We start from the raw sequence: 19,596 nt of genomic DNA, 5'->3' as shown, positions 1-19,596 counted from the left end.
TAAAATATTGACATTTTGAAATAGTAGCCAATTCTGCCTAGTGGTTTGCAGTTTCTTTCTCCGGTAGTTAATTTTGAACCACACAGAACAGGAAGCATGTAAACCATTATGCAAAGAAATTTGAAATATTACAGCTTATATCAGTTCAAAAATGATTTTATAGTGCTGACAAATAAGTAAACACAAGCACAACATCTTGTACATGCAAGCATAAAATCAGAAGCTGAAATGCACATAATTCTATTTTGTTTTGATTTTCTGTCACTGTAGCAAGCTTTTTTCTCAAAGGGAATGACATGGACTGTTACCTTTACATTTTGGTTCTGAGTATGGTTTGGAGGAATGTCGGAACGCATCCAATCCTTGCTTCATGTCGTCCCATATTGTGGTCTTTTAAGCAGCTATGTGGGTGGGGCTAGTCTTCCATATTCAGTGGCTTTGCAGGCAAGTGACACACTCAATCCATTCCTCCCCAGCCTACAGCCAAAGCAGCTTCTGTCTTTGCCTGCCATGAACCGGGAAGCTCCAAATGTCAGGCAGGAAGCAGTGATAATTCCACATGCCTCTTCCTCATGCCAAGAAAAAAAAAGCATGGGCAGCCATTTCCTACCACTGCCTGCTTCTTATCCAGGGTCTCCTGCAGCCCAGGCAGGATGTGACCAATCTCTGTTGGTTAACAATGGTAGTTTTAGGCCTCTTGAGGTGCCATTCTAAAGGCAAGTGCTCTGTGAAAGGACTTCCTATAACATTGCTCTTTCAGTACTCTTCTAGATAGCAGTTTTCATGCTAATTGATCTAGAGCCAGACCCCTGGAAGCAACAGGGAGCAAGCATTCTTTTGTATGAAAACTACATTTCTTATTTAAATACAGCGGTACCTCTGGTTATGAATTTAATTTGTCCCGGAGGTCCGTTCTTAACCTGAAACTGTTCTTAGCCTGAGGTACCACTTTAGCTAACGGGGCCTCTCTCTGCCACCGCTCTGCCACCACGTGATTTCTGTTCCCACCCTGAGGTAAAGTTCTTAACTTGAGGTACTACTTCCGGGTTGGCGGAGTTTGTAACCCGAAGTGTTTGTAACCCGAGGTACCACTGTATACCTAAAGATGGCTGCCAGGTTCGACTTCTTAGGCATGATGTGGTCAAAGGTTGAAAAACACACATTGTCTCTGGATAGTGACACTGTTGTTTGACTTTTTCTGCTTGTTAGGAATTGATGGTCCAGCTGCTTTTCAGGATGATGTACAGGAAGTAGGGAGCCAAGTTCAAATACTTACTGTTGGAGAGGCTTGTCAAGATGAGGATGATGGTGAGACAATAGCTACCAGTCACCAACAAGGGACACAGGACCTTAGGTTGACAATGCAGAAGAAAGGTAAGGAACCATGAAACTTGCTGATGCTGTTGGCTGTTAGTTCTACTCTGTATGATTACAGGTCACCTAATCCAATGGATTCAGGTTACAATAAAGGATATTTCAAATAAACATCAGGAGGTACTTTCTGATGGCAAGAGCTGTTTGACAATGGAATGGGCTCCCTTGGAAGGCGGTGGTGTCTCCATCATTCAAGATTGGATGACCATCTGTCATGGATGCTTTAGTTGAGATTCCTGCATTGCAGGGGGTTGGACTAAATGACCCTCAGGGTCCTTTCCAACTCTAGAATTCTGTGATGTGATGTGATGTGATGATGTGAGATACACACACACACACACACACACACACACACAAAACCAATTCATAATATGCTCCCCAAAATAGATCCAAGAGTACAGCTAATTAATACTACTGAGATAAGGACTAGCTTGGTTCTCATTGAGTCAAGGTTCCAAGGTAACCCATTCCAGTGCGAAACAGCTTTTACTGTCAGATTCCCCTCCCTTCTAATATTTAGTTGGAATCTCTTTTTTTAAAAAAATTGAATCCAGTGGCTTACAAGCAGCAGAAAACAAACTTGCCCCACCTTCCATGTGACAGCCCTTTGGATGCTTGAAGATTATATCACATTTCAATCTTTCACCTCATAGTCAAGTAAATGGGCTCCAATCTGGAACTCAGCCAAGAGGGGCCATAACTTCAGACATCAAAGTGACTTCATCCGGAAACAGATTAAGCCCTTGTCCCCATTATATCCCTGACTACATCCCTATAGTTCGCAGTTGGAGACAATATTGCAGTGGGAGAATATCCTTCCCATTCACCTCTGATACTGTTTGGTGTAGTTACCTCAAACAGGGATCCATTCAGGGTAGGGTTGGGGAAGACTGCTCTAACATCTTCCATGGGTGTGACCCTTATCATTTTTTGGTCATGTACCTGCATCTCCATTTACATATGAAATATAGGGTGGTGATGCTATGGAGTATGGGCATAAGAATTGTCCTGCCCTGACCCATGGTTTGGATAAATATTCTGCTTAAATCAGCCTTCTGTCTATTTGTTAATGTGCAGAAAGATGCCATAAAAGAGAAAGAAGACAGTTTTCTTTTTCTTTTTTGCCATATATTTTTTATTGATTTTCCAAAAATATACAACAACCATTATATATTACCATTACATAACCATCATTATATCATTTGCTCTGCTGAGCTTCGACTTTCCTCTGTCCCTCTTCTGGCTTCTTTCTGTTTTAATCTTATTTTGCACATTTATAACATCTCCATCCTATATTTAGCCTAACTTTTCACATCATTTACTTTCGTCTCTATTAGAATGTTAATGTTCCTTCACGTAGTAGGTTTTATCTCAGTCCTGCTAGTGATTTTATATGTACACAAGAAGTCTCTAAATATGTCACAAATTTACACCATTCTACCTGGTCACCCTGGTTCCGGATCCGTCCCATCAGCTTTGCCATTTCCGCGTATTCCATTACTTTCGTCTGCCATTCTTCGATTGTCGGTATCTCTTGTTGTTTCCAACTCTGGGCTATCAATATTTCGCTGCTGTTGTCGCATACATGAACAATATTTGATCTGTTTTCTGCTGCAAAAGACTTCAGTGGAAAACAAACGAACAGCTGCTCTTGTTCTTCTGTATTAATGTTTATTTGTTGCATTACACATGTTTTGGATTGCCATTTGACAAATAAAAATGATAAATAATAACAATAAAAATACAGTTTCCATCTTCTGTTGTAAATACCCAGAATCTAGTCACCAGAAGTATGCCATATCTGAAAATCAGAGAATTATGATAGCAATTGAGATGTATATTCAAACTGAATATTATAAAAGCCTTTTTGAAATCTGTAAATGTGATGGATGTCCCTTAGGCATTTCAAGCAGCATGAATTTTGATGAAGAGGAGGATGAGGAAGATGAAGACAGCTCAAGTTCGTCACAGTTGAATAGTAATACACGACCAGGTTCTGCAACAAGCAAGAAATCAAATAAGGTGAGAACCCTGGTGTGATGAGGCCAGGTCATGGGTCAAACATTTGTCAAGAGTCATCTAGTGCAATTGCTAGAAACAGTAGTATTCTTCAGGCTAAAGCCATCCAAACAGATTCCTCTTAAAATCCTTTATAGCGAAAAGATCCCATACTTCCACTGGGCTGTTGGCTCTACTGCCCAGCCCATTTATGGAAGCAGATTTAGCGTTTGTCGTATGACAAGTGTGATGAGCACAAACAACATAACAAATATTATGCAACATTGTGGTGAGTAAACATTACTTGTGAGACTTGGAGGATATGCTGTAAAGTCACCTGTCCCATATAGACTGTTCCTGATCATAAGCTGTTGTGTGGCAAACAGATCAGATGGTTGGATATTGCTGGCTAATGCCACAGCTTTCCCACTTTCTCCCCTCCCTTAGTAGCAGTGTAGAGTGACTTTCCTAATTATGGCTGAAGGCACAGGGCCAATGAGAAACTGCGTCAGAGCTATTCTGCCTGGCTGGCTGCCCTCATCAAACTTCTGAGTGGCAGTGCAATCCTAACTACATATAGTCAGGAAGAAGTCCTTCTGAGTACATTGAATATTAACATTTCATCAGAGCTTCCTCACAGGTTGATAGGGTCGGTATGGCGCCTGGGTTTCATCGACCATTTGGAAACCCCAGTTTTTCCAGTGTTGTCAGTTCAGCACATGGGCTTTGATACACGTGACCCTTGTGGTGCCTTCCAACTCTATGGTTCCATGTTTCAGTGAGGACATATTGCCCCGCATTCTGGCTTTTGCCCAGTTCAGGCACATCCCCTTTTCCAACGCAGACCCTCCAGGGCCACGCTTCTGCTCTAGCTTGCCTTCAGAATGATTGGATCCTGCTGTCTTTTTTTTTTTTTTAAATGACAAAATAATAATCATAAATAAAAATAAAAATGTGCACCCCACCACCGAGACCATTCCATTGTAACTATCCAACCTACCAAAATTTCAACACCTCTTGCAATAGTTTGACCCCATTCCATTTTAACAGTACAAATTCTACAAACACCTCCCATATCTCCTCAAAATCATTTCTCCTGCATATTCCCCATCTTACCTTAATGGCACATGTTAATTTATCATTAATAGCTATATTCCATACCTCTTTATACCATTCTTCCATTTTATATTCTGCTTGCCCCTTCCATTTCCTAGCTATAATAATTCCTGCAGCTGTCAATAAATTTGTGAGCAAATTTGTGTCTGTCTTTTAAGCACATACAGTCGTTTTTCTTCCTCTCCTAGGAGTCGGCCTCCGGGCCTAGCCCTTCGACAAACAACCCCGTCATAGAGGTAGACGACCTGGAGCTGTTTGCTGTGAGACCTGCTCCTCAGGGGGTTACTGTCAAATGCCGAATCACAAGGGACAAGAAGGGAATGGACCGTGGAATGTACCCTACTTACTACCTCCACCTGGAAAGAGAGGATGGGAAAAAGGTCATAAAGCAGATCTTGCTGGTTGCATATAAAACAGCAAAAGAAAACATGCAGAAACCAGCTTGTACAAGTGGGGAAATCCCTATACCCAGAGTTTGGACCATCCATCCCCAACATATGAATGCTTAAAGTTGAGAGTACATTATAACCTGCAAGCAGAGAAAAAAAAATAACATAACAGTATGCTTTAATCCTGTACATGCTTTCCTGGGAGTAAGTCCTATTTAATTCAGTGGGGTTTACTTCTGAGTAGACTTGTGTAGGATTGCCCTGTTAAGAGACCAAACTCTTCTATGTTCTCTGCATTATTTATAATTAGGAATAGTATAAGTGATTGTTGAATAACCACTTGAATGTTAACATTTAATTTCTGAGCTTGTGCAGGTCTTGTTCATCCTGTTAAAATGTTTCATTCAAGCGTTTCCCCAGTGCTAAGTGTCATAAGACACACTATTAAACATGGAAATTTATTGCTTTATTAACTGTATACAGACAGAGACATTTAGATGCTATGTCTCGTTAGGACAGTCCTAGTGAGGCAATCCGATCCTGAGCCATATGCAAATAATCAAAAGTAACCAAGGAGTGGAATGGGGAGCAGCCTCTTAAAACATGCTCTTCTTGCATCAAATATGGATGGTAAACATTTTAGGGCAGTTTCACACATTTCTAATTGCCATGCGGTGGCCATTGAATATCAGTTCCAAGAGTCCATGCAGCTGACTTGACGTCTGGAATCAGCTTCCTATTGTAGATGGTCAAATTGTACAGAAGTACATGAAGTGTACAGGGATGCAGGTGGCGCTGTGGGTTAAACCACAGAGCCTAGGGCTTGCCGATCAGAAGGTCGGCGGTTCGAATCCCCGCGACGGGGTGAGCTCCTGTTGCTCGGCCCCTGTTCCTGCCAACCTAGCAGTTTGAAAGCAAATCAAAGTGCAAGTAGATAAATAGGTACCGCTCCGGCGGGAAGATAAACGGTGTTTCCGTGCGCTGCTCTGGTTTGCCAGAAGTGGCTTAGTCATGCTGGCCACATGACCCGCAAGCTGTATGCCGTCTTCCTCGGCCAGTAATAAAGCGAGATGAGCGCCGCAACCCCAGAGTCATCCGCAACTGGACCTAACGGTCAGGGGTCCCTTTACCTTTTTACATGAAATGTAATCCTATACATATTTATTCAGAAGTAAATCACACTGAAATCAATAGGACTTTCTGCCAGTGAAGGGTCCATAAGATGCAGCCATAGATCAACTCATTAGACCTCAGGGAAGTGCAATCCTGGTTTGGGATATTTAAGATGCCATCCTGCCAGTCCATGTGGAAAGCCAATTCCACATGCTACAATAGCTCCATGGAGCTGGGAGTATGCTGAAATGATTTTTAGAAACATGTCATAGTAGCTTGCATTCTCTTTTCTTTCTGAATGTGTTAGCAATTCATATTGGGAAACCTGGGAAAGGGGTAATGTAATATTTACTCCTACATGGCTTTACATTATACTTACATTATACTTTGTCCTTGGTATGTTTGGAGTCTTCAAGTGATTAGTAGTTGGACTCTCTACCCTTCTGACCCGAACTGGCATCTGTTTTCCTTTTACTTGAAGGGAACTGTTCAAGCTCAAATTAAACATTTAACAAAGTGTACTAGGTTTAATTATTTAAACCATAAATAATGGATCGAAGGAAGTAGTTTCCTCTGCTGATTTTTTTAACCCCCCCTTTTTTAAACTAACTTTCCCTTTGGCCTTCTACATTTTTGCTGATGATACTAAACCCCCCCAAAATTAGAGTCCGTTTTCTTTTTCTGGTGGTTCTATCAGATTCTGCCCGGAGTGTGACATTTTGTTCCGCTTTCAAATTCCTTAGGTATTTTTGTTAGCTGGAAGAAAGCGAAAGAAGAGCAAAACCTCAAATTACCTCATCTCCATTGACCCTACAGACCTGTCACGAGGAGGAGAGAGTTTCATTGGAAAGCTAAGGTAAAGGTTTAGATTTTTAAGGCAGGGACAGGGAACCTCTGGTCTTTCAGATGTTCTTAGACTCCAACTCCATCAGCTTCAGCCAGCATAGCCAGTGATAAAAGATGACAGGAGTTGGAGTCCAGTCATCTGAAGGGCCACAGGCTCACCATAATTGATTTAGGGTATATTCTAAGAGAATCAGATAAGCATTTTGGGATTCAGGATACCAGTGGTAACACTGAAAGCAAACCTTTGATATCAGTCCCTGTTTACATTCCTACGTACCATGCATTCTCTTGATGGAAAATCGCAATTGACAGCAATTCACAAAAGAATCAAGCGATCACTGCTCATCATTTTGCATAATGGAGTCAAAAGATTTCCTGTTATTTATTTGTTTGTTTGTTTGCTGTCCATTCACACACAGTAGTAACTTCAGAATGCTTGCAGCATAACTTGTTTTAATTACCCCCTTAATTAATTTTAACTACTATTTTTATTTACACAAGCTGGAGTGATTAAAGGGCGGTAAGGAAATTGACATTCTATCCTCCCAAGAGCATTGGAAAGAAGGGTGCTAATGAGAGATGTAAGTGCCACTGTAGCAGAGTCAGGAGATGGGGAAGAGCCAAAGTAATACCCTCCCAGGAACAGTGTCACTGCACATCCCTCCCTTGCTACGACCCAGCCCATCACTCCCACCAGTGTGCTTGGCTGGCCTCCTCACCCCCCTACCTCTTCTCACTGGTTACAGGTGGGTAGCCGTGTTGGTCTGCCACAGTCGAAACAAAATAGGAAATTCTTTCCAGTAGCACCTTAGAGACCAACTGAGTTTGTTCTTGGTATGAGCTTTCGTGAAAAAAGCTGAAGTGTGCATGCACACGAAAGCTCATACCAAGAACAAACTCAGTTGGTCTCTAAGGTGCTACTGGAAAGAATTTCCTATTTTGTTTCTTCTCACTGGGTGAGCCACTCCTGGGCATAGTGGATGAAATGGTTGACTTGATCCAGGAAGACCTGAGTTCAAACCCCTTTTAAGCTATGAAGCTTGCTAGCAGCAGACACATATCTCGCAGCCCAATATACCTCACCGGATTATTGTGAGGATAAACGGGGGAAGGCAATGTACGCTACCCAGAGATCTTTGAAGGAGAGGGGAGATACAGGTATTAATGATAGTGGTGAGTATTAATGCTGCATGATTTGATTCAGGATAGAAGTATGCTTTTATGAATGCTTCGTAATTGGTTCACATGGGACCATATCTCTAGCCTTGATACATTTCTCTGAGATTTTGTGAAATTCATTTCAGAGTCTTATAGTAACAGTAGCTCAATCTGGCATGCCTCTTATTGTATGCAGCCTCCAAAACCTCTGTACTGCTCTGGGAGTATGATATCCCAGATACACTGGAGAGAGAGAGAGAGAGAGAGAGAGAGAGAGATTGAGATTCTGAGTGCTTAAGGCTCAAATGATGATAATCAATCAGTAGCAGGCAATGAAGGTAATCCATTGTTTTTCCTCTGTAATAGATCAAATCTTATGGGGACTAAGTTTACAGTTTATGATAATGGAGTAAACCCAATGAAAACAACGTTGAGCTTGGAGGCAAGTAATCTGCGCCAGGAGCTAGCTGCTATTTGCTACGTAAGTACCATTCATAAGCAAAGTAAGCAAACTTTTTTAGTAAGGTAATTAATAATCAAGCATGCAAAGCTGTATCAACCATTCAACTCATTTATGACCCACACCCATACCTAAATCAGGGACACCCATCGGGGGAAGCCAGAGAGCAGTGATGCCTTTTGCCTGGTTGGTGCTGCGCTCAGACTGCCTTCCCAGCGCATCCTCTACTCCACTATCACACTTGCTGAAAAATAAGAGGATGTCCAATGGTTCCTCTGCCGTCTTGTGCAGTTCTTTTAGCTGAGGAGGCGAGATGCTCCCCCATCCAGTTCAAATGAGGAACAGTGGTATCAGGTCCAAGGGAGGTGCAGTGACCAAGTGCCTCTAGGAAACTGTGACTACCTTTAGGATCAGATTTTTCAGTGAGAAATGGGCACTGGCCTTGATGCTCTTAAATTAAGTCTAGGTAAATAAATTGTGCAAGATTGGGGTTCATTTTTCTAGGTTGATTATTGGACACCTGGGCCTCTTATGCAAAAACAGATCACAGTGTATAATCAGAGGTGGTGTAAAACCTGAGTAAATGGGACTGGTGGCTGTGTCCATTGATTCATTCTGGCCATAAGACTGAGAAAATCTGCATCCATTTGCTAATGATTGTGAATGTTGTCTGCATGAGTCATCCAACCCCAGCACTCGGGATTTCTTTACCCTCAAATGACCCATTTCTGCTCAAGTCCTAGACTTCCCTGGAGCAAATGCGACATGCTGAAATGAGCATCTGATATACAAGATGCAAAATGCTCTTAGCTCACGATGCTCCTTTGCTGTGCCTGGGTCAAGCAAACTGCTGGTTCCGCTGTGGGTCTGAGTCATCCAGCCCGCTTTGAGTTGCACAAGCAAAGCCAAAGGTTGGCAGTAGATTCACAACCAATTGCCAGATATTACAGGACTGAAGAGAAACCCTAGTCAGCGTTTAATTTATAAAATGAGAGGTGCTTTGGCCTGCCTCCGAATCATTTCCAGTGCATTGGAAACCGTTGTCCTTAATTCCAGTTGTATAGGACCTGGGTGAAAGAAAGACTCTCTGCAAAAATGATCAAAGTTCTTTCATAAGTTATTAGGTTCAGCACTGACATTTAAAATGGAATCTGAAGGCAAAGGCTTGAATCAGATTAAGCCCTATGCAGGCAACCCCCCATTTACACGGGGGTTACGTTCCAAGGCACTGAGCATTTAAGTGAAGTCATGTATATTTGAAACACCATTGAAAAAGCCTGCAAACACACTGTTCTGCTCCTTTTTGTGACATTTTTGGGTCACTTCCAGGTTCTGTGCAATGTGCTTGTGCACGGTTGCACATATATTGAAAGTGCTTAAAGGGGGGGTTGCTGTACCTTGTGCAAGCTTCTTTGCATTAAGATCAGCAATGTGCTGCAAGCAAGAAACTCATGAGAAACTCAGGAACCACTCATCACAAAAGTTTGTTTGTTTAACATATTGTATTTACACATTGCTTTCCCTTCCCACCATGCTGGGATTCAAGAGGTATTTGAGTAAAGCACTTCAGATGTCTTTTAAGATCATACACTGCATGGTCATTTCGTATATTATAGCCCACATTTGGGAGCATTCTTGGTTACATATCTGTGGAAGAATGTGTGCATGGTTTTGCAGTCCACCTCACAGGATTGTGTGCATAGGAGATGTTCCCAAAATGCCACATTCTATGCAAATTGCTGAATCGGATCAGAAATAGCCCCAAAATGCATATTCACTTAAGTCCTAGGTGTGTACACTTTCCATAGCATTTTCAAACACTCATGACTTTAGAGAAAACCCAGGATCCTGAATGGCTTTTAAAACAAGGCAATCCTACAGAAATGGCACTGCTGATGATTAATAAATCTACAGCTGCACCTAATGGTCACTGTTAGAACTGCAGCAGAAGAGAGATTCCAGCCAAGTCCTTAGAAATATAACAGTTAGTGAGAAATGGTCCGTTGCTGACCTCTTGACCACTTACGTGCAATTTAGTTTTCATAAAACTGTGCTATGGACCTCAGTTCCCAGTTATCAAGTGGGCTGCAGTGCTCCAACCGTTTTTGTACTACTACCATTGAAATAAGTGTGTGCAACTGAGTACGCAGTTTTTTTCAGTTGTGCACTTAACATTACTCAACTGTGATAATGGGTTAGAATTCACCTGCTTGTGTGTGCTGGGTGCCAGTAGAGCACCAGTTGCCAGCAGATGAATGAGAAGTGACAAAATTATGCAAGAGGAGATACCTCTCCATTGCCTCCCTTCCACGGTGAATTAGGAGGGGCACGTGGTCACATTAGGAGAAGCTGATGCAATATAGTAGTCAAAAGACACATATGGACTTAGTCTGACTATGCAGTCCTGTTTAAATCTTACATGTGCCATGAACTTGGTTGGTAGCCTAGGACAAGTGGCTACATATAGCCTCCAAGATCATCTACTGATTTTGCCTGTGATGTGATGGTAGAAAAGAAGGAAACCCAAGCTGTACATAGTGGCCAGAGGAAGAATTCCTCTTCCTACTCCTGCTGCAGCCTCCTCCGTCTCACTGGGTGCAAGTCCATCCCTTTGGTCCTCCTTCATGTCCAGGCCCAAGAAACAAAAGTAGTTGGGAGCTGCGAAGGAGCAATCAGGAGGCACCAAGGAAGCCTTCCACTCTGGCCAGAAGCATGGGAGCTACGTCACACTCTCTTCACCCACCCCATTCATTCTCACTGTCTCACCACTCTGAGATCACTGCAGCTTACGGCGACTTACTGCAAGGGCCTTTGTATGGGTTGCTAAGATATGCGTGCCAAGCATTTTCAACACATGAAAGCACTACCATATATAAAAGTATCTATCGTCTATCATCTATCTATCTATCTATCATTGCCAGCTCTTCACCCTAAGCTCCCTGGGTGGGTCGCAACATTAAAACACAATATTAAAAACAGTTTAGAACAACTTGCAATCACAGAAATAAGGTGGGTCCTGAAAATATACACTGTCAAAAGCCACTTGCTGCGTTCTTGTTAATGATACTTGTTGTTCGATAGCGCAGAGCTGTAGCCGGTGCTGAAGTGTCTGCACATTTTTTAAACTTTATGCAAAGTATGTTTTATGAAGCGCCTACATTTTCCCTTTCCCCATGAACTTACAAGGTAAAATTGAATATTTTGGGACGCTGTTGGCCAACAGTGGGGTGGCTTTGTAGCAACACCTTTGTAGGCTAATTACTGTTTTATCGTCAGTGATATTTGTTTGGAAAGACTGGCTTCCAAAGGAAAGATGTGTGGTATTCAAAACGCTTCTCCTATTCATTCAAAAACAGGAAACAAATGTTTTGGGGTTTAAAGGTCCTCGTAAGATGAGTGTCATCATACCAGGAATGGATATGGACCATGAGAGAGTTTCCATCAGGCCACGCAACGTAAGTCACTCTTCTCAGTAAAACTAGCTCACCTGCAATGACTGTGGGCACATTTGTTTAAGTTAGGGGTTTGCCAGCCTCTTCATAATGAGTCTCAAGTATGTGTGGGAGGGTGTATACTAAGCCAAGTTGTTGTAGTAGTAAAAACAAAATCGAAAATTCTTTCTAGTAGCACCTTAGAGACCAACTGAGTTTGTTCCTGGTATGAGCTTTCGTGTGCATGCACACTTCTTCAGATACGACCAACTGAGTTTGTTCCTGGTATGAGTAGTAGTAGTAGTTGTTGTAGTAGTATGAGTTGTAGTAGTAGTTGTTGTATGAGTTGTAGTAGTATGAGTTGTAGTAGTAGTATGGTATGAGTATGAGTTGTAGTAGTAGTATGGTATGAGTTGTAGTAGTAGTTGTTGATGATACATTTAAAGATCTAAAATAAAAGTAAATGTCACAGGCTGTGGAGGAGGGATACTGGAGATACAAAAAACCTAGCTGCCATAAAGTAGTGATAGAACAGAGGCTTTTCATGCCAAAGGTTCCACATTCAATCACTGGCATTTCCAGATTAGGAGAGAATACTGAGCTCAAAGTTCTGTCTTAGTACTGTGCACTAGGTTCCTAATCTGAGTTTCACAGATTACTGCAGGTGAGATTTACCCAAGGTGCTGGTCAATAATATTCTCATGGCTGCAGCTGCCTAAGCCAATTTCTTCTTCTAAGTACCATGTGTAGAAGCAGATGTGTTTAGCTCATCTCCAGAGACAACTACATTCAACTAACTTCTACCTGAAGGAGCCTCTCCACCCCCATCGTTCTGCCCAGACACTGAGGTCCAGCGCCGAGGGCCTTCTGGCGGTTCCCTCGCTGCGAGAAGCCAAGTTACAGGGAACCAGGCAGAGGGCCTTCTCGGTAGTGGCACCCACCCTGTGGAACGCCCTCCCACCAGATGTCAAAGAGAAAAACAACTACCAGACTTTTAGAAGACATCTGAAGGCAGTCCTGTTTAGGGAAGCTTTTAATGTTTAATAGACTATTGTATTTTAATATTTTGTTGGAAGCCACCCAGAGTGGCTGGGGAAACCCAGCCAGATTGGCACGGTATAAATTACCGGTATAAATAATAATAATAATAATTATTATTATTATTATTATTATTATTATTATTATTATTATTATACTCATAGTAGACTCACTGAAATTAAGAAGCATGACTAATGTAGGTCCATTAATTTCAATGAGTCTACAATTGAGTGGAAGCTAGTTGACAACAACACTCAGTGCAAGGAATTCAAGGAACTTAAGCGTTGTCATTGACTTTTAACCCCATGAGCATTGCAAAAAGCTGTTTTCACTGTGGTATGGTAAAATTCAGTGCACACAGCTCTGTGCTCGCTGTCAGGGTTGCCACTCTTCTGCGCATGGTACCGGTGGCTTCTCACATCTGCATACATAAAAGCTGTCATGCTTGCTGAAGTTGTGAGAATGGGTCATTAACAAGGAGGCTCTGAACGATAGGTGGCTTTTCTTTTTTAGCAAATACAGTCTGCACAAGACACAAGGTGGCTACAGCTCTGCATACAGAGAAGCTGTCATGTTAGCTTAAGTCATGTATCTCAGGAGTTTCCCTGGTTCATATTTAATATATAATTAATCTTTAAATAAAAAGCCACTTGTCTCTCTGTCATGGTCTTCAATCTCATCACCTATAAAGGAGACACTTGGAGAATAATTTAGGTATCTGACCTTGAAGTGTGGGCAGACAGATATGGGAGATATGGGGGCTACATGTTAAAGACTGTTTTTTGAGAGAGTGATAGCATGGGAGTGGGCACATTCTGATGTTGCATAAACCAAATGTAAAAAGTGGGCTTTTGCTAAAATGACGTCTTTTCCCTTGGCTTTCATAGGAGCATGAAACTCTCCTAGCAAGGTGGCAGAATAAAAACACAGAAAGTGTCATTGAGCTGCACAACAAAACTCCAGTCTGGAACGATGACACCCAGTCTTACGTTTTAAATTTCCATGGTCGCGTGACACAGGCCTCAGTGAAAAATTTTCAGATTATTCACGATAATGATCGTAAGTACAACTGCTATAGCAAAACTGCCTGGAAATGCTGTTTATTTGTCTGAAATCTGATAACTCATGTAAAAAACCAAAGGGAGAGAGAGTCTGTTTTTTATACACTTTGCTCAGTGTCCAGTCCCTCAACCGTTCTGTGATGCAAAGGCTTGGCACAGAAGATGAGGAAGTAGGGCAGCCTGGTCTAATCTGGTGCTTTTTAGGTGTCTTAGGGTACAGCTCATACCATCCTTCACCACTGGCCACGCTGGCAGGGGTTGACAGGAGGTATAGTCCTAAACATCTCAAGGCCACCAGACTGGGGATAGCTGAACTATTGACAACTAGTTCACAGAATGAACCAACACCGAGCAATTTGACTTCACCATGGAACTTAGTCCGAGCATGTACTAGTTTTTGAGAAAGCTGGAAGGTTTTATGTTGGGGGGAGGGTATAGTTTTTGGTGGTGTACACATTCATTTGCTATTGTCACTGTTGCCTCTAGTTAAATAGGTTTTGCAGGTTGCTTTTTTTCTTTTTAATGTGGCCACTGAAAGTGATGAAACCTGAAACAGAGGTAGTGGAATGAGCATGCGCACCATGGGGATCAAGGCGTTTGCTACACTGTGGTGTGCCCCACAGTTCATGGGGAGAGGAGACTTGCACCCCTTAACATTTGCCTAGCTTGCAAGGATTAGCTCAACAGTGAAGGCAGATAGTGTTGGGAAAGGCTACTATAGAGTGAGTTCAGTCAGGGTAGCAGGCTGGGGAGCTGAGGTGGGGGCGGGGGAGAAGGATGCTTCGCCCCGTCTCTTCCTGATTACTGCAGCTGCCTTCCGCTTCTCTATTCATCTCATCTGCATCTCTGTATCCCTTTTCTGGTTCCTGGCTCTGCCCTTTATGAGGACATCCTTGGTATGAGAGGAAGTGCCAGGCAATTCACAGCTGGCCAGCATCTCAATCATGCCCCTTTCAACTCTCTAAAGGAAACTGTCTCCCAGGCTGAATTCATTGAATCTGGGTGGTGAAAATGATTTTTCATCTTGCCCTGCTTTATATTTTGGACTGCAAGTTAGTGTCTGACTGACACACACAAACACACTACACAGAACCTTATATTGATGTCCTTGTACTGTGTTTCTTTACTCCCCACCCCCCACCCTCTTTCAGCTGACTATATTGTGATGCAGTTTGGCCGTGTGGCAGAAGATATTTTCACTATGGACTACAACTACCCAATGTGTGCACTTCAAGCCTTTGCTATTGCCCTGTCCAGTTTTGACAGCAAGCTGGCTTGTGAGTGAACCAGCTTACACCTGAGCCTCACTACCGCCAGGACCACATGCCACCGGAAGGAGGAGGAGTATCTGGTGTCATCACTGGTTTCATGTTTTAATGGGGCAGGTAAAATTTGCTTTTTTGAAGGACCAGCCCTTTTGCTGGAGAGAAAAATATTTTAAAATTCAGGACTTTCAGGAAATATTTTTTTTTCCATCTAGTCTCTATTTTTTTCTGGAAGGGGCATCAGAGATCTGTAAATAGAAATCCTATCTTATGTCCTCAGTTATGTGATGAAGATGTGCCATGGGGTTCTGTATCATGGCTTAAAGTGAAAACGCCACTGAGAGTGGTGCTTTTTTTTCTTCTTTCCTAAATCCATGACAGCTACCGCAACACAAATCTGGTTTTAGATTTAAGAAGTATTCAGAGGCTGTAAGCATACCTCAAGATCGCGTTCAATTCCTTGAGAGTTTCACATCACCCACTTTAGAAACAAGACCACGGGAAAGATGCACTTTAAAACACACACACACACACACACACCCAGAGATGAAGGTAGCATTTGGTCTCAAGGCCAAGACCAAACTTAATTTGTTATATTGCTTACGTGGGAGCGGCCTGATGAATTTTTAGTCGTGATGGGAGATGGGCGAGAGAGAAGCAGGAAGCACAAATTAATGTCGCACAAGTCACTTGTAAGCCAAGTTGTCATTTTATAGATGTGTTTTAATTTAAACCTTACTTTCAAATGCAAAGTCATTGTTATTTTTAAAGGAGAGAAACTGCACTCTTGCAAAATTGCCATATGGATGCTAGAAATTGTGTTATCTCACAAGAGCAAGTCATATCTGGGGAACTTCCTGTTGTCATCGAGAGCACACATTCACTTTGCATGTATGATGCCTTGGGTTCAATCTGTGGCACATTCAGTAAACACAGAGTTGTGACCCTGTGACCCTCCAGATTTCGCTTGATTTCACCTCCCAAGCATGGACAATGCCTGGGGATGAGGGGTTTGTAGTCCAGCAATACCCAGAGGTCTGCAGGTCCCACTTTTCTGATCTTAAGATTCTGAAGAGCTGGGCTGGAAGACTTGAAGAGCTGCTGCTCATCAGCATTGTCAATATTGAGCTGGCTAGATTCAGGTCAGCTCCATATGTTCCTTATGGCACTCAGTTGCTTGGATGAAGACCTCTTCAGACAACAGCCTCTGTGGCAGCTGTTTAGAAGATAATGCAGTTATTGCAAAATGTTATGATTACAAAACATGCCCTGCCCTTTTGAGGACAAAATCAAGAATTACCATATGCTAAACCTACAGTGACTGATACTGTCCACATATCTGTTTTCATAGAAAGGACTATTAAGTTGCACATTGATGTGAAAATACCACCTACTGAGACTGGACCAGTTTGCTGCGCAAGTGTATGTGAGGTTACATGCAAAGGGAATTAGTCGTGGACATGCAAATTTATTTTTAAAGTGTCCCGGTTTTAAATATGTACTATGCTGCCTTTTAATTACTAGATCAAAATGTTTCAGAAGAATACAGGCTGTTGAATAGCCTAATTTCTTGTATTTTAAGTTCAAAAAAAAGGTACTACAAATTGAGCTGAAAGGATGGTTCGCCACTTTGATCCAGATTCAGAGGGAGTATGCACACAGCTTGGGAGAAACGAAGGTGCCATGGGGGTTGTAGGAAGACACTCTTTCTTGGCCATATCAAGAGGAGGCTGGGAATGTATGCCATTGTGTAGTGGGCAACAAATACTTCAAAATCTCCCCTCCTAAGTCAAAACACATTAGCATTCTAATATTGGGTGACAACGAAGCAGTGACCATGCCCCAAGATGTGGAGAAACCCTAACATAATGACAGTTCACACAGCACAAGGATTCACCCAACCCAGTGAATTTCCATTTTCTGTGGGGCGACAGCCGATTATGAGAGTGGTGAAATACTTTCATGTGGCAGGGAATAGGGGCCCATGCAATATGCAAGGAAAGAGATTTGTGGGATCCCAGATTATGGATTAGCTAAAAACCCACCGCAAAACGCTGCCAATGAACTCTACATAAAATGTGACAGAAGAGCTTTATGGCAGAATCCAAAAGAGCCTTATTCAACATTAACTTCTTTATTTTAAATATTTATATGCCAGTTTTCACCCTATTTAGGATTTCAGGAGCAATTGTATCATGACACAAATACAATAATAAAACAGTTAAAAATTACAATAACTTAGAATGCCTGGGTGAAGAAGAACACATTTGCCTGGCGCCAAAGATTGCAACATAGGTGTCAAGCTGGCCTTTTTTTAAGAGAGAGGACATGGAAAAGTGCTGGAAAAAAGCCTTTCTTTTGTTTATTTTTTATTTACATGTATTTATAAACCACTTAATATTTAGAAAAAAATCCAAAGTGGCATATAATTTTTTAAAATACAACATAATTTGAAAAATCCTCATTGACCAGTGAAATAAAAAAACTTGCTAATGTTGCTTGTTGATGTCAGTTGTTTAAATAGCATACCTTCACTAGTCTCAAAGCAAGAGCAGATTGATATTAGAAGAATTAGACTTAGGCTGATTTCTGTGGACCTGTTCTCCGAGAAAGAGTGTTGCAGCCTCAGAAACGTGACCATCAGCCAATCAGACATTTCCTCTAATTTAACAAATATTGTATGATGAGAAAATAAGATCCAAGGATGTGGCTGTGATGAGAGTTTGTATCCACCTGGACTGTGTGATTTTAGACATTCAGATAATTATGTTCTGCGTATTTGCTCCCCACCCCCGGAGCAAAGAAGGGAGCAAGTGGATTTCATTGTTCAAGTGTGCATTTGAATTATTGTTGCTTTTTAATGCCTTTATTTCATAGATTGTTTCATCAAGCAAAGGGGCCTCAGTGGAATTATCAGTAGCAATGCTTTGCAAAGTGGGTAGCTGGGAAGAATTGAGTGAGAGTTTGTTCATGCCTTGGGCCAAGTTATCAAAATATTCTAAACAGGGAGAATTGCTGCTGTCTTTTTCCACCATCAGTCATTACAGAAAAGACATGCATTAAGCACCAAAGAATTTCAGGTTTTAGATACTAGAGATTTGGGTTCAGGGGCACCTTATCAAAGTGCATGCAAGGGAGGCAAGATTCACAGCAACAAATTAGACTTTAAAAAAAAAATCCTCTGTGGCTGGAAACCAAAACAACTGTGAAGAGCTTACTTCGCCAAACCTTTATTAGACATTACCATTATAGGCCATCATAAAACATCCATATATAAAAATTTAACATATATACAAATAAACAGCCATGTAAAATATATAATAATGAGGATTTTCATTGGGATTTCTTCCCGCTAAATAGTGCCATTCACCACTCTAAGACATACTATTGACAAAAACTCAGCCACCCTTGCAGTTACTCCCAGGTTAATGTCAGACAGATAGAATCTGATATTTTCATTGTGCCATGATGTTAGACTACCCAAAAAAGGGGATAGCACACATTTTATGTAACTGGTTGTATAATGGACAGTAGAAAACAATTTGTTCTACCGTGTGTGGAACATTCAAAGAACATCCACAGTCTTATCTTTTCTGGGGAACTTTCAAGAGCAAGCGTAGGTGTATCCCCTAAACCTTCAATTTTCAATTTAGACTTTAAAGCAGTTTGATACCATACCCAAGGCCTTAAGCACAGTAACCAAATAGTCTTATGGAAATAAAAAAAAATGATAGCGCTTTGGAGAAAAAGGTGTTTAGATTGCCTAAAGAATCTCCATCTGTGTGTTTTAAAGCGCCCTTGTTTGTTAGGAGGACTTGAATAGGTCAAGTGTTTGGGCAGCTGGGCTGGGCAAGATGATTGAGATTTATAAAGTTATGCATGGAATGGGAAAAAAGTGGATGAAGTTAATTCCCACCCTCCCAATATTACCAGAACTTAGGGGTCAGCCAGTGAAATTGAGCACGAAGCTGTTTGTTCACACAATGCATGATTAATAAATGGAATGCTCTGCCACAAGGTGAAGCTTTGGGCACCAGCATGGCGCTTTCAGAAAGGAGCAGACATCCTTGGGCTATTAAACATCATAGCTAAAAGGGTATCCAGGTTTAGATGCAGAATGTTACTGAATTGGGGTTTTTTTTTGGGGGGGGGGTACTGGGTACTTAAGTTCTCAAAGGGGGTGAACCGCTTCCAGGACTCACTACTTCCTGGAAGTTTTACTCTGCTCCAAAAAGCGTTGCTCTAATCCCAGGTGTGTGGAGAGAGGCTGTAGTTTCTCAGTGATGAGGAAAACAACTCGGCATGCGCTCAGGTAGAGCACTGAGGCTGACATTTGGCCCTAGCACC

The 19,596-nt window shown here is 41.9% G+C and overlaps 1 protein-coding gene across 3 annotated transcripts in view; it reads left to right on the top strand.

Annotated features, from left to right (window-relative positions):
- TUB (TUB bipartite transcription factor) overlaps window positions 1-17,512 on the top strand; it is a 125,611-nt gene extending 108,099 nt beyond the window's left edge. Inside the window, exons 4-11 of one of the 3 annotated variants that reach the window (XM_033153267.1) lie at window positions 1,210-1,374; window positions 3,275-3,396; window positions 4,677-4,868; window positions 6,734-6,846; window positions 8,361-8,475; window positions 11,811-11,909; window positions 13,811-13,982; window positions 15,136-17,512. In XM_033153267.1, coding sequence (XP_033009158.1) covers window positions 1,210-1,374; window positions 3,275-3,396; window positions 4,677-4,868; window positions 6,734-6,846; window positions 8,361-8,475; window positions 11,811-11,909; window positions 13,811-13,982; window positions 15,136-15,269 — 1,112 coding nt within the window. In that variant the 3' untranslated portion in view covers window positions 15,270-17,512. The remainder of the gene's footprint in view (window positions 1-1,209; window positions 1,375-3,274; window positions 3,397-4,676; window positions 4,869-6,733; window positions 6,847-8,360; window positions 8,476-11,810; window positions 11,910-13,810; window positions 13,983-15,135) is intronic. The other 2 variants (XM_033153251.1, XM_033153258.1) reach the window with 2 other exon arrangements.
- The last annotated feature ends 2,084 nt before the right edge of the window (window positions 17,513-19,596 follow it).

Source organism: Lacerta agilis, chromosome 1, assembly GCF_009819535.1.
Source record: "Lacerta agilis isolate rLacAgi1 chromosome 1, rLacAgi1.pri, whole genome shotgun sequence".
NCBI classification, from domain to species: domain Eukaryota; kingdom Metazoa; phylum Chordata; class Lepidosauria; order Squamata; family Lacertidae; genus Lacerta; species Lacerta agilis.
The sequence above is the reverse complement of the archived record's forward strand: the minus strand, read 5'-3'. Positions and strand labels throughout refer to the sequence as shown.